Source organism: Diabrotica undecimpunctata, chromosome 5 (assembly GCF_040954645.1).
Source record: "Diabrotica undecimpunctata isolate CICGRU chromosome 5, icDiaUnde3, whole genome shotgun sequence".
NCBI lineage: Eukaryota > Metazoa > Arthropoda > Insecta > Coleoptera > Chrysomelidae > Diabrotica > Diabrotica undecimpunctata.
In genome coordinates, this window is record NC_092807.1 from 125,287,527 (window position 1) to 125,301,360 (window position 13,834).

The following is a 13,834-nucleotide window of genomic DNA, read 5'->3' on the forward strand; positions in this document are numbered from 1 at the left end:
GGATTTTCCGAATTGTGTTGGAGCAATTGATGGTATACACATTCGAATAAAGGCTCCAAAAATAGTGGTTCCAATTTTTTCAATTATAAGGAGTTTTATTCAGTGGTTATGTTGGCAATTGTAGATGCAGACAATAAATTTGTTGCAGTAGACATAGGATTGTACGGAAGAGAAGGAAATTCATTACAATTAACGTAAGTTTAATTTTTCTAATAGAACATATTTCATTTTAGGCATATATTCAAAAAGCAGATTTGGACAAAAACCACTACCTGGTATGAATATCCTGGTACCTCATGTTATTCTCGGGGATAAGGCATTTGCTCTTCATGAACATCTCATGAAACCATATCCAAGAAATCAATCAGTGACTGATAAAACTAAAGCAATATATAACTACCGACACCGACTTTCTCGAGCTCACAGGATAACTGAAAACGCCTTTGGCATTCTTTGTGTATTTTTTCGAATATCTTTTCAGCTAATTGCTACGCATCCTGAAACCACGGATAAACTAATAATGTGTGCCTGTATCTTATATAATCTTCTGCGAGAATCAAACATACTTCCGACATCAACTAATAGTAGAGAGAAATACCCACTACCTACAGAAAATTTACTTCCACTAATTCAAAACAACGTACGTGAGGCAAATATAGCAGTCCAAATTCGTGAGACATTTAAAACGTATTTTAATGGACCCGATGCTGTAGCATGGCATGAACAACATTATCGCGAAAGTTAATGAATTACAGCAATGTAAAATATTACAAATAAATATTTTTGATATTAGTTTGTGTTATTGTATTACCTGTTATTTGAAGTGTCTGGGCTAGTTCTTTCCATAAACTCTGTTTTAGTTGGGTTTTCCTGCAATCTTTACATCGAACATACAAACATTCATGGTTTCTAACAAAATCTATCAATATTTGTCCATTCAGTGTGTGTTAGTCCAGAACACATTACGCTAAAAAATCTCTTTTAAATAACGTTAACTTTATAAGATAAAACATATAGGTATACCTATTTTATCAGTTGAAAGTTATTTATTACAATATAAAAAACAAACGAATCGCCACACTTCACCACCGCAATAAACCGTTAACAGAATGTTTCTCGACGTATTGGCTACAGCATTAAATATGCCGGCACCGTCATATTGCGTTGCGGTGGCTTCCAACGCTTCCTTGAAAACTACTGCTATCATTGTGCACGGTACAATTTTCTATGACGTCATTCGCCGTAATATTGCGATCGCAATTTGCCGATACCGCATTCGAGGAAACCAGAGCTTAACACAAAAGAACAAGTCAGTATCAAAGGGAGATAGTAACAAAAGATACTCAATATGATGACCATTTGTCTCTTTTATATATTATTCTCAAATACAATAATCTTTAGAATATAAATTTCTTTATAATAAAGAAATTTACTTTAAAAAGATTAAAAAGTTATATCACATCTTATAATTTAAAACAAAGAAACCAAGTAACTGTTAATCATTGTTTATGAGTGTTATTGATGATTTTTGTGTAATGGTTTTTAGCATTTGTATCACAGTCATCATATACTTGATTTTTGTGAAGTTTTGTTTTAAATCTGACTCACGTATGAATATAATGTATTTGTTTACATATAAAAATTTACCATGTACGACTAAGATAAATACGTGTTGTAAAAATAGTGACTAATTGTATATGAGACATGCAAAAATTATACACGAACATAGTTCCTGAATAGTTTTACGATAAAAGTCAAAACCTTAGATTTGGTAAGAAAATCACGACATTGTAATTTATTTTGTTAGATGCATTTTAAGTGTAAAAATATTAAATGACGGTATTTTATTGTTTTTTTTTTTCGACAGCCTTTTCTATTTTATACTTGCATCGATATAACCGTTTACTTTTCAAACCTTTATACAGTTAGACAGAGTATTTTAGGTTACGTTAGGTTCAATATGTTTTTTATTATTTATTAAATTCAATTTTTCATTCAAATTCAATTTTTTTTCTTTATTATTCAAATATATAATTATTATATTTCTATAAAATCAAACTCTGCCTGTATTGGTATGGGGTGAATTGAGTAACTCTATAACCGATTCAGCAGGTCCCAAGCCCGGACAAAAGAGGAGGTACAGAGGAGTAACAACTCTAAAAAAACCAGGGTTCAGCTCACACGGCTAATAGCACCCTGTGAGGGTTCCTGTCTGTGGTACAGGTGAAAACCGGTCAACGGATACAAGAGCAGAGGATGGCTGGAAGAGTCACAATGGTCGAGAGGGCGGAAGAACCAACAGCGTCTGATCCAGAATGGGTGGCTGAAGAAAAGGTCCTCCAAACGGAAGTTGTGGCGTTAGGAATTAGCAATCTAACACAAAGAAAAACGTAAGGGTAAGAAGAACGAAAATCGCAAGATAAAAAAGGCAAATACGGAAACGCATCCCCGGGTGGAAATCCACACCTATCACAAATCACAAATCAAAACGAAGAAAAGATAGAACATCCATATGTGCAACGTGGAATATACAAGGATGTTACAAAAATGCGACGGAAGTGATCAAGGAGTTAAGAGAAAGCAACATCGACATACTAGTAACAACCAAAAAGAAAGGAAATGAAACGAAAACAATAGAAGACCATATCCACTGCTGGAGTCAAGTTAATGAGGAATGTAGAGCAAAAGCCAGGAGTGGGAATACTAATCAAAAATAAGTGGAAGGTGGAAGGAATAACGAGGGTTGGAACATGGGAACTAATCAACTAGAGGATAATTAAAATGCATATAGACATATACGGTAAAGAGACAGTGATACTGGGAGTATATGCACCAACAGACGATTCCCCGAGAATAGAAAAAATAAAATTTGACGAAACAACTTTAACACCAAATAGAGCTAATCAAGAAGAACGTCGAGATAATTATAACAGGAGACCTTAACGGCCGAACCGGAAGGAAAGAAAACGATAAAGTAGTGGGGAGATTTGGAGATCAACAAAACAATAATCGCAAGAAACACGAAATCTGAAATCGATAATACACTACGTAATAGGCAAACAAGATACCACAATAAAGATAAAATATGTGAGAGTCAGAAGAGGAGCAGAATGTGAAACTGACCATAAACTACTGAGAGCAATGGGCATTAATTGAAAACATAACAAGACCCCCTCTACAGAAGAGCCTTTAAACACTATAAGAGAAAAGCAATACAATATAGAATTACTCCAAGAACAATCAATAAGAGAACTATACAAACAACGTCTAGACCAAAAATTAATAAAATTCGACACGGCAACATCGAAGAAATATACGAGCATATAAAGGCGAGTATAAAACAAGCAGCATTCGAAGCTCTTGGATAGAAAGAACATATAACAAATAAACAGCACTATTATGAAATAAATGAACTAATAAATTTAATAATAATAGAAAAAAAAAAGCAACTATACAGAAAATGGCTGACTACAAACAACGATGAAGTTTATAAAGAATATAGAGAAAAAGATAGAGAAGTGAAAAAACAAATAACACAACAAAAGAATGAAGAATAGGAAAGAAAAACTCAAAAGAAAAAATTAAATTCGGAAATATACAGGACAAAGAATGGAAGGACTATTACAAGGAACTGTTAACAGAACAAAGACCACAATTTATTGGAAAAGAAAACAGGCGAAGATGAAGCAGAGCCCCACAACAAGAAATAGAAGTAACAGATAGGGAAATGAAAACGGCCATAAAAGCAATCAAAAATAAGAAAGCACCGGGACCTGGAGGCATCTCATCTGAGCTTATAAAGTACGGTACAAAAAAATTACACCGGATGATAAAATGGATATTTCAGAAAGCCATAAATGGAGAACAGCTCCCAAAGGAATGGATGGAGGCATTTATGACATCTATATTTAAGAAAGAAGATAGAAAACGATGCGAAAACTACAGAGGAATAAGTGTAATATCGTCAATAGGAAGAATATATGCGAAGAGGACCAGACAGGCTTCACGGCAGGATGCAAGATCATGCATAGACCACATATACACACTGGAACAACTGTTGGAAAAGAAAAAAGCAAAAAATAGAGATATACATTTCTCATTTGTGGACCTGAGAAAGGCGTATGACTCTGTACCAAGGTCAGAACTATGGGAGGCAATGTAAAAATTGGAAAAGCAGACGGAACTCATAGAAGCTACAAAAGCTCTGTATAAAGAAAATAAAGTGCCCATCAAAATGGGAACAAGAATCATAGGAGACTTCACCACAACAAAAGGGCTCCTGCAAGGTTGTTCCACATCTCCAACCCTGTTCAAAATATATTTAGAAAAAGCCTTGACTACATGGAAAAGAAAATGCAAAGGCATGGGAGTACCAGTTCTAAACGAATACCTTTATACGTTAAGCTTTACAGACGATCAAGTAGTGATTACACAAGACCAAGAAGACCTTAGTTACATGATGAAGAAACTACAAGAAGAATATACCAAGGCTGGCCTAGATATTAACCTCGCGAAAACAAAGTACCTATCTACAAGTGAAGAAGACATAGATTTACAGATTGACGACAACGTAACAATCAAAGGAAAGGATAAATTCAAATACTTGGAGTTTATAATCACGAAAAAGGCAACAACAGAGGAAGAACTTAAACAAAGGATAGGACAAACAAAAAGTATTATGACATAAGGGGGCTGAAAATTGCATTATAAACAAGAAAAACAGCATTAAGATAGTAGCAGCAGAGATCGAATGCCCGCGAAGATGCTGCAGAGCAACAAGAATTGATAGAAGTAATGACAAAATAAAACAAAGAACATCAATAGTGGTATGGACATGTAAGAAGAACTGCCGACAGCAGATGGATAAAGAAAATAACCGAATGGAGCCCCATAGAATGGAGGAAAAGAGGACGACCCCGAAGATCCTGGAGGAACAAAGTAGACGACGCCCTGAGTAAGGGAGGCCTAAACGATGGAGAATGGGACAACAGAGAGAGATGGAAACGGTTGAGCGAGGGAAGGCAGTAAATACTGTAGAATCGTCGAATATATATGTGTATATATATATATATATATATATATATATAATCTATATTAAATTCAATATGAGTGGGCGTTTAACTGCCCTTCTCCTCGATCGAAGAGGTCTATTGTGGCTTATCTCTTCAGCAAAGAAATAATGAAATGCCTCATACACGTAATCTCTTAATATATCATATAACTTAGCTGTCTTTCTCTGTTGGCTTACTTAGATCTTGCAGTTCTTAAAGTTCGTTGTTAATATTTTCTCTTTTCCTTCTGCGGTAGATTTTCTTTTCTTCCTTACGCAGATATTTATATTCCTACTCTGCTCGTTGGGTTCTGTGCCCCTGTTGCATCAGTAAATATGCTTTATATGTTTTTTCTTTATGTTATAATCCGACATTCTTCGTCGAAACTGTCAATCGTTCTTGTTCTTCATCGTTTACCTTCCATGACTAGTAATTATTTAACTGCTTCTTTCATGATGTTTCTGCACCCTTTCCACTCTTCATTTATGTTTTCATGTTTTGGTCTGTTTTCTAGTTTGATGTTTTATGTCAATTCCAAAAAAACTACTATGAAAGAAAGAAGTCATTTTTAAATGAAAGTATTTGCTTCGTTGTGTAGTTGCAACAATCTGCTGAATCAGTTGGTTCTTTTTTTGATTAATTCTGTTATTAAATAGACCTCTCGGTTATTTCACACTCAAGAGAATTAAATTTTTCTCAGAAATAAACTTTGAAATTGTTAATTGCGTTTCGTTCTGTTTACTGCCGTAAACCTAATACGTAGAATCAACTGCGGGGAGTATTGTGTAACTTCTTGTCGATGTATAACTTCTTCCACATAAAAACGTTTTCACATGTTTTAGCAGACATCATGTACATACAGGCCAAACAAATATCTGCGGTTGCTAGTACTCTTTCTATTGACAGAATAAATAATTGAATATCCTTCTGAAATAAAAAGAATATACTGATTTAAGTAATTTACATCTTTAGGTATACTTCCGATTATCCGCTCAGTCGACACATTATTAATGTGAATGAAAGTTAATTTATAAACTAGATATAATAATCGAATTTAAAATTTCCTAGAATTCATTATGGGCACGTGATTTCGGCCTCATTTCACCACTTACGACGCGTGATCTAGGATGACTAATTTCATTTAATATTTGACAGACTATAGCTTAAAAGTTGTCGCTTCAGCATAACCTTTTTAACAAAGTCTATAAAAACTTCAAGGTAGAGAGAGAACATAAAAGTGCATACTCCCCCCTGGCTACTAGACTAATATCCACTGTGATATATCAAACTATAATGTATGAACTAAATTTAAAAGAAACTTGTTTGTTTTAAGACCTATTTTATTAAAACAATTTTGTTTCAGAAGCTCATATCACATATTTGAATTTTTTATAAGCAATTTTTTTAGGATTAAATCCTATGAGCTGAAAGAATTACATCGAGATCGTGTTATTATTAAGAATATATATTGAAAATACGTTTTCATTGCATATGGTAGATTCTTAAATACATTATCTATGTAATAAAACATCACACGAAGGAATTGAACATTACAAAACAAATAATTAAATAAATATGACGTACCTGTCAAAACCTCCAAGTTTTCACCCAGTTGTAGGTTGATTGTAACTCCAGGATTAACATGGAACAAAACTATGTACTCATTTCCTTGAGTTTGGCTTGGTCCTGGAAATCCTCCTCCCGGCATCTGCTGCTGAGGTTCGAATCCAGGACCGAAATAGAATTTGGCCGGCGAGGTAGCCCCATTGCTAGCGTCGGCGGTTTCTGGTGAATACGAGCATGGGTGGAAGTGCGTATAGTGCTGAAAAGGTGGGTGATGATGGTGGTGGGAATGTGGACGAGGCTTTCGCGGGTAGTAATTGGATGGGGGGTTGTTGGTTGATGATGATGACGTGCGGTGATTTGGTGCAGAATTGGGTTCTGCCATTGGAGGCTCGTCTTTTACTTTCACCATAGGGTTAGTTTAGCGCGAAATGGACCTCGTTACCTAGAATAAAAGCATGTGTTTATGCAATCAGTAACTACTTCAATTCTATTGAATATATTTGTTAATACATTGTATTTAAATCCCCCTAACATATTATAACATAGTATCTGGGCTCATTAATAACCAACAAAGGAGGCTGTACTGAAGAAACAAAGCGGCGGTCAGCAATCGCAAAAAGCGCTATGGCAAAATTAACAAAAATTTGGAAAAGCCCTGAAATAACTACCGATACAAAAATGAGACTAGTAAGAAGTCTAGTTTTTCCAGTTTTTACTTATGCATCGGAATGCTGGACCCTTACTGAGAAAGACAAAAAGAACATAAATGTATTTGAGATTTACTGCTGGAGACGAATGCCGAGAATACCATGGGTGGCCCGAAGAACAAATGAATCCATACTGGGCCAGCTAAACATAAAGAAAAGACTAAGAACACAAATATCAGAACAAATAATAAGCTATTTTGGACATGTGCTTCGAAGAAATGGTCTTGAAAAACCTACCATCCAGGGAATAGTGGAAGGCAAAAGAAATAGAGGTAGATCTCCCACACGATACACGGACCATATTGTTGCTACCATTGGCGCTCCATTGTCAGAATGTGCTAGAATGACAGAAGATAGAAAAACGTGGAGGAACATTGGGAAATTTAGCTAATAGCTTCATGATATCACGATACCTGCATCAGGTTAACGACTAAGAAGAAGAAGAACATATTATAAGTAATTAATTATAGAGAAGAATTGTAAAAAATACGCTTAGGTATCCGAAAACTGTTATGATCGTCACAAAAGGCGAAACAATATTGGATGACGAATATGTCAATATATAAAGATATATATCCCCTGGGATAAAAATAGTCAAAAGTCTTATCTGACTTGCGACCTCAAAAGGTATATTAAATGAGGTAGTAAGAATAGAATACTGGAGAATATGAGATTCCTGTATACATTTGGTGAAAAATTTCAATAAGAGGGACAATAGTGAAAACAATAAATAATATGGCGTTGAAATAAATAAAACAGGGCAAAAACAAAGAAACACATCTACACGTTTGGATATATAAAGGTGATGACGGAAGACTGATAATGCCAAAAGATATTAAAATAGTTTTAAGAAAAAAAAAGCTAATTTATTTTATAGAGGGCTGCATATAATGCGCTGGAAAGACCTAATGCCCTTTTTTCTCTCAGAAAGCCTGTGTTGGTTCACACTGTAAATGTGCCATGTTAAAATCTAACTGGACAGGACACATCGGGAGAATGGAAGACAACCGTTGGACGCGTGTGTGTGTTTGTGCATTTTTACCTATTTTCTCCTTTATTTTGTTTTACTATAATTGTTCAGTTTTTGTAAACACTATGTAACACATTTGTGTACAGACGTTTTTTTATGCACACCGATCAAGTTTAACGTTTCATAAATATATACATAACAAAAACATTTATCACACACTTACGAAATATATTTTTTCAACGTCTCATTAATTGTAGCAAATGTTTTTCTTTTGTTTGTTTTAATCCCAAAAATAATTATTCCCAACCTTTGGATTAGATCTTTGTTAACTATTGTTTGGACTTAAGATTAGATTTAGGAAAAAGTGCATTTTTGTGTATCCATTTAAGTACGCCATCTGGTCTACTTCCGGTCTTTTTATCGGCTGGGTTTGTTTGTAATCCTCGATGTAAAACAAAAATAATAGAGAAAAAACTAGAAATGACTTCGGGTTATATGGCGGATTCGGCAGGAAAAGATAATTTCTTATAGTAATTTCCTTAATTTTTTCTCATATTTTTCTAACTAATTACTACTATGCTAATGTGTAAGACATTTCCCAACTAATTTTTACTTTTACTGCCTGTTTAGTGATAACATTCTGAAGCTAGGTTCTTGTGAAATTTTACTTTTGTAACTGATTTGTACATTTTAAACAGATGTATAATGGAATTAAATATACAGCGTGGAAACCACTTATGGAATAGAATTAAATGTGTCTTTAAAAAATTATAAAAACGCTGAGACCCGTCAACTTTTAAATATAAATGTGCACTCCCCCCTCCCCCCCCCTTCCAACAAAAACATTCATCACTTGTCCAATCAATCAAAGACAATGGGGGCTATGATGTATCATTTACGTAAATAATTACATACTAGTGTAAAATTCAGAAAACGTACATCAGATTACAGTTCTCAAAACATAATGTGTAAAAACGGTATGATGTATCAGGCCCTGCGTTGCTATGCGTAAAATGACCAAGCCACAGCAGAAAATTACATAAAACGTTATTTTCGGTTCTGTCATATCCTGAAGATCTGTCAGATAATTCAAATTAACCTAACTTTTGGTTTCTTGTTTGTTTTTGAAAAAATGGATTTTGTAAATTTGTTTTTACTCAATGGATTGAATGATGTGGCAGAAAGAAATTATGTAAATGTAGAGCAACTTCAGTTACGGGACACCAGTAGCCCATTTGAAATAGATAACCAGCTCTAACTAAATTGCAATAGAATTAAAGGTTCTCTCTCTACTTAATTTTGTAGGAAATGAAAGTTACCAAAAATGTACTGGTAACAACCTGTTATTTTCAATGGAACAAAGTACATTTAGTAAAGTATTAACAGAAATAGCTGCAGGGATAGTGGAACACTTTGTGCCAAAATGGTGAAAAAGATGAAGTACAGCCTGTAGTTCTTATAGAAATGATTCCAAAGGAGGCAAATCAAAACAATGGTTGGGTGTTGGAAGCACAGAGAATAAGAAGTGTTATTGCTGCAAACTTTGTGTAGTGAAACAAAAACTTATTAATATTTTCATAATTTATTTATTTCACAATGATAAATAGTGGTATAGTTTTATAATCAAATATAGTTTAGTAATATAATTTTACAATTTAGTGATATTTCATCATTTTATAATATATATGATAGAGTTTTATAATCTAGTATAGTTTAGTGATATAAATGTTAATATTTCAATTAATTACAAAAAGCTCAAAACAAACAATCTAAAACATATTACTAAGTGGCTCAAATTTTTTTTAAACTGTTTAGATAATACGAAGATATATATTGCTGCACACTGTATTATAACATATTAAATTAAAAATGTTTATATATTGTTAAAAACAAAAACATAAATCATGTATGTTACAATTAATTACAAAAATGACACAACACTAACAAAATAAAAATATATTACAACCTGGCTCAAAAGTTTTGAAAACCCTTAGAGAATATAAAGAAGTGTTATCGCTGCAAATGTTATGTTATAAAATATTTAAATAAAAATGTTTATCCTCAGTTTATTTTATAATTATATGATTTATATTTATACAAACTTTGTGTTATAAAATTGTTAAATAAATATGTTTAAAAACATAAAACCTGTATGTTACAATTAATTGCAAAAAGTTCAAAATAAACAAATTTAAAATATATTAAAAAGTAGTCCAAAATTTGTTAAAACCCTTGGGAAATTAAAACATACAAGTAAAGAATACAATTTCAAAAATTAACGCAAACCTAAAATATACCACAAAGTAAACCTACAAATACACCTAAAATATACTACTACAAAGAACAAGGTTTGTAGCACAAGCATTACAACTTTGGGTTGTATAGAACCTGACATAAAATTCATTAAGGTAGCATACCTTACATGGATAGAGCAGAGCATTTCATCAGGCAAGAGGTATGTGCAACAGTCGGAAAGGTTTTTAACAGAAGAGGGCTGATGGGACAATAAACCAGAAGAAAACCAAGACTTAGGTATCAAGACAATTAAGACGATGATTTAAAATCTATTGGAGTTAGAATGTACAGAAGAGTTGGTAGACACAGGGGTGAATAGAGGATTGTCCTAAAGAATTATTTGCACAAGCACAGAGTTTTACATTATAGCCTTGTTAAAGCTGGAAACATATATTCCTGTGTTGCATTGATGTTGACTAATGATAATGGTAAAACAAACTAAAATATATTACAAAATGGTCTAAATGTGCTCATAACCCTTAGAGAATATGAAGAAGTATTATTGCTGCAAACTTCGGTGTTGTAAAATAAAAAAAAACAAGTTGTTAAATAAAAGTGTTTATAATTAGTATATTTCATAATGATATGTAGGTATTTATGTTACAATTAGTTACAAAATCAAAAAGAATAACACAAAGATCAAGACAAAACAAAAAATCTGAAACATATTACAAAGCGGCTAAAAAATTTTGAGTTATAAAATTGTTAAATAAAAATGTTTATATTCAGTTTATTCCATAATTGAGATATAATTTTATAAAGGATATGTTTATAGAATTTTAAATAAAACTATTGCATTTTTAATTTTTACAGGTTGACTTCCTTTTCCTTCTGAAAAATATTATACACCATAATAAACATAATACATCAATACTTAATCTTTACTTTTAAACTCTAATGTATTTATAATCTGGAGCTCCCCAAGATGAATCTTTGAAATAAGTTGCAAAATCTTCCACTCATTGAACACCTAAAAATTTAGCATTTATTAAATTTGATAGTAACAGAAATTAATCTTCTTACATGTCTTCATTGTTCTCCTGTTTTTTAGGGCCACCATCTACTGTATTTACCATGATAGCAAATTCCTCTCACAATTGGGCTACTTTCTTAGCCTTCCTTGACTATTTTGCCAGTAAGCACTATTTATTTTTATCAAGTCTAACATCACTTACAATTGTTTCCTGGTTGTTTTCTTTTTAATTGAAGCCATTAGTTTATTTTATTATAATTATAAAAAAATAGTAACTTGTTTCCACAAATTACATACAATAACATAACCTAACTAAGAGCGAAAACGGCACCTAATTTTAGACAGCTTAAAAATTACATTCACATATAGATAAATTACATATCAAGGTAGGCAACCCGTTATACGTAGTTCTTACATCATACCGATTTGAAAATTTTTACATAAATGTGTTAAAATCGGAGTTTACAGCATGTAATTATTTCACATAAACGATACATCATAGCCCTCAATATTCCAAATGAACAGCACGGAGTTTATGAAATTCCTTGTGGATAGGCCAAACCAATCGTAGAATCCAAAATATTATTTATGAACATTCCATTTCTGTTCGCAATTCCGATTCAATTTTAGCTCTCGGTCAACACCATCTTCATACAGGTCACAAAATTGATTTTGAAAACTCCAGAACCATAGCCCCCATCCGTATCTATAAACCAAGAATTATCCGAGAAGCCATAGAAATAGAAAAAAGGTCAAATTGTCTTAATAAAAGAGATGACGCCATACAGTTACCTTCTACATGGAGACCTCTCATAAAGAAAATATCACCCCCTCCAACCCCGAATCAAAATCCCACTGTCGTGTCAGTATCTATTTTGGTGTATTTACTTAGCATCCAAATAGTAGGTAATATACAATTTACTAGTAAGAGAGTAGAAAAATTATATTATTCACTTTCATAATCAGATGCACTGTCGTCGTCACTAGAATCATTTTAATCAATCCTTAATTTTTCAGTAATTACATATCTGCGACGTTCACTTTCCAAGTACTTACCTTCCACCTTGACAACATGTTCACACACTTTCTTCCAGTTATCTACAGTTACTACAGCAAATTCCTGTTCCACCAACACTTTTACGTCTTCTAACTTAAAATAAACGTTTTGTTTTGCAACTTCATTTTTTATTTGCGCTCAAACCATTTCTATAGGTTCAAGTCTGCATGATATGGCGGAAGCTTTAAAGAAACATGTCTACATTCTTGCAGCACTTTGTCAAATTTATATTGAATATGATCTTGTTTGTGTCGTTTGAGGATTTCATACAATTGCGGTTTTAATATTGACGTTACAAATAGTAAATTTTTTTCTGTCAACGAAGATCATATCTTTTTTTAGAATTACTGGTGGGTGCTTTATTAATTTGTACATTATGATATGACGCATTATCAGTAACAACAGATCCAACAGGCAAATTGGGGATTAACTGTTCTTTCATCCATTTTGCAAAATTTTCTGAATTTACATCATCATGATAATCTCCGATCTTAGCTCGTGATTTAAAAATCAAAAGGGCATTCTGTATGAAACACATCTCCCTACCACCATGTACGATAACCAACCTACTTCCTTTTGAAATGTTTTTGAACAATCCTTTGCCACTGTCATCTGTCCAGCTATTTGGCGTAGTGTGTCCTGCATGTACATAGGTTTCATCAACATATACAATTGATTTAACTTCGCTTCTGTAATATTTAATTTTGTCCAAATATTTAATGCATAGAGCACGAATATCATTTCGTTCAATTAATAAACGTCGATTATCTTTCGTTTTCTTCCATTTAAATCCCAAATCTTTCCCAATTCTGTAGAGATAACTCACACTTTCAGTCCACTCGTACACCTCTTCAAGCCTTTTCTGCAAAAGCTTCAATGATACATGACAACGTTCAGTCTCATGAAAACGATGAATGGTATTTCTAATGAACTGTTTGTCATACTCCCTCAAGTCTGTCACGGTTACTTTCCTTTTAGCAAGTGTTGTAGCTGGAAAATTTAGTGTATTATTTGATTCTGCGTTTAGAGTAAACTTTATCAGTATCAGAGTATCAATTATTAACGATGGTATTATAACAAACAAAAAGTTTGGTATCTATAAAACAATCTGTGTACAATCAAAAATATTTAAGTGAGTAATAATTTTGTAATTAGTGCGATTTCAAATAATTTAATTTGTTTAATATTGCAACGCCACTGCGTGGGTCTTATTAT

At 32.9% G+C, this 13,834-nt stretch overlaps 1 protein-coding gene across 1 annotated transcript in view; it reads right to left on the reverse strand.

Annotated features, from left to right (window-relative positions):
- Positions 1–13,834, reverse strand: part of mtgo (miles to go) — a 508,417-nt gene that overhangs the window by 470,348 nt on the left and 24,235 nt on the right. Inside the window, exon 2 of the mRNA XM_072532663.1 lies at positions 6,636–7,059. Within this exon, the coding sequence (XP_072388764.1) occupies positions 6,636–7,026 (391 nt within the window). The 5' untranslated portion in view covers positions 7,027–7,059. The remainder of the gene's footprint in view (positions 1–6,635; positions 7,060–13,834) is intronic.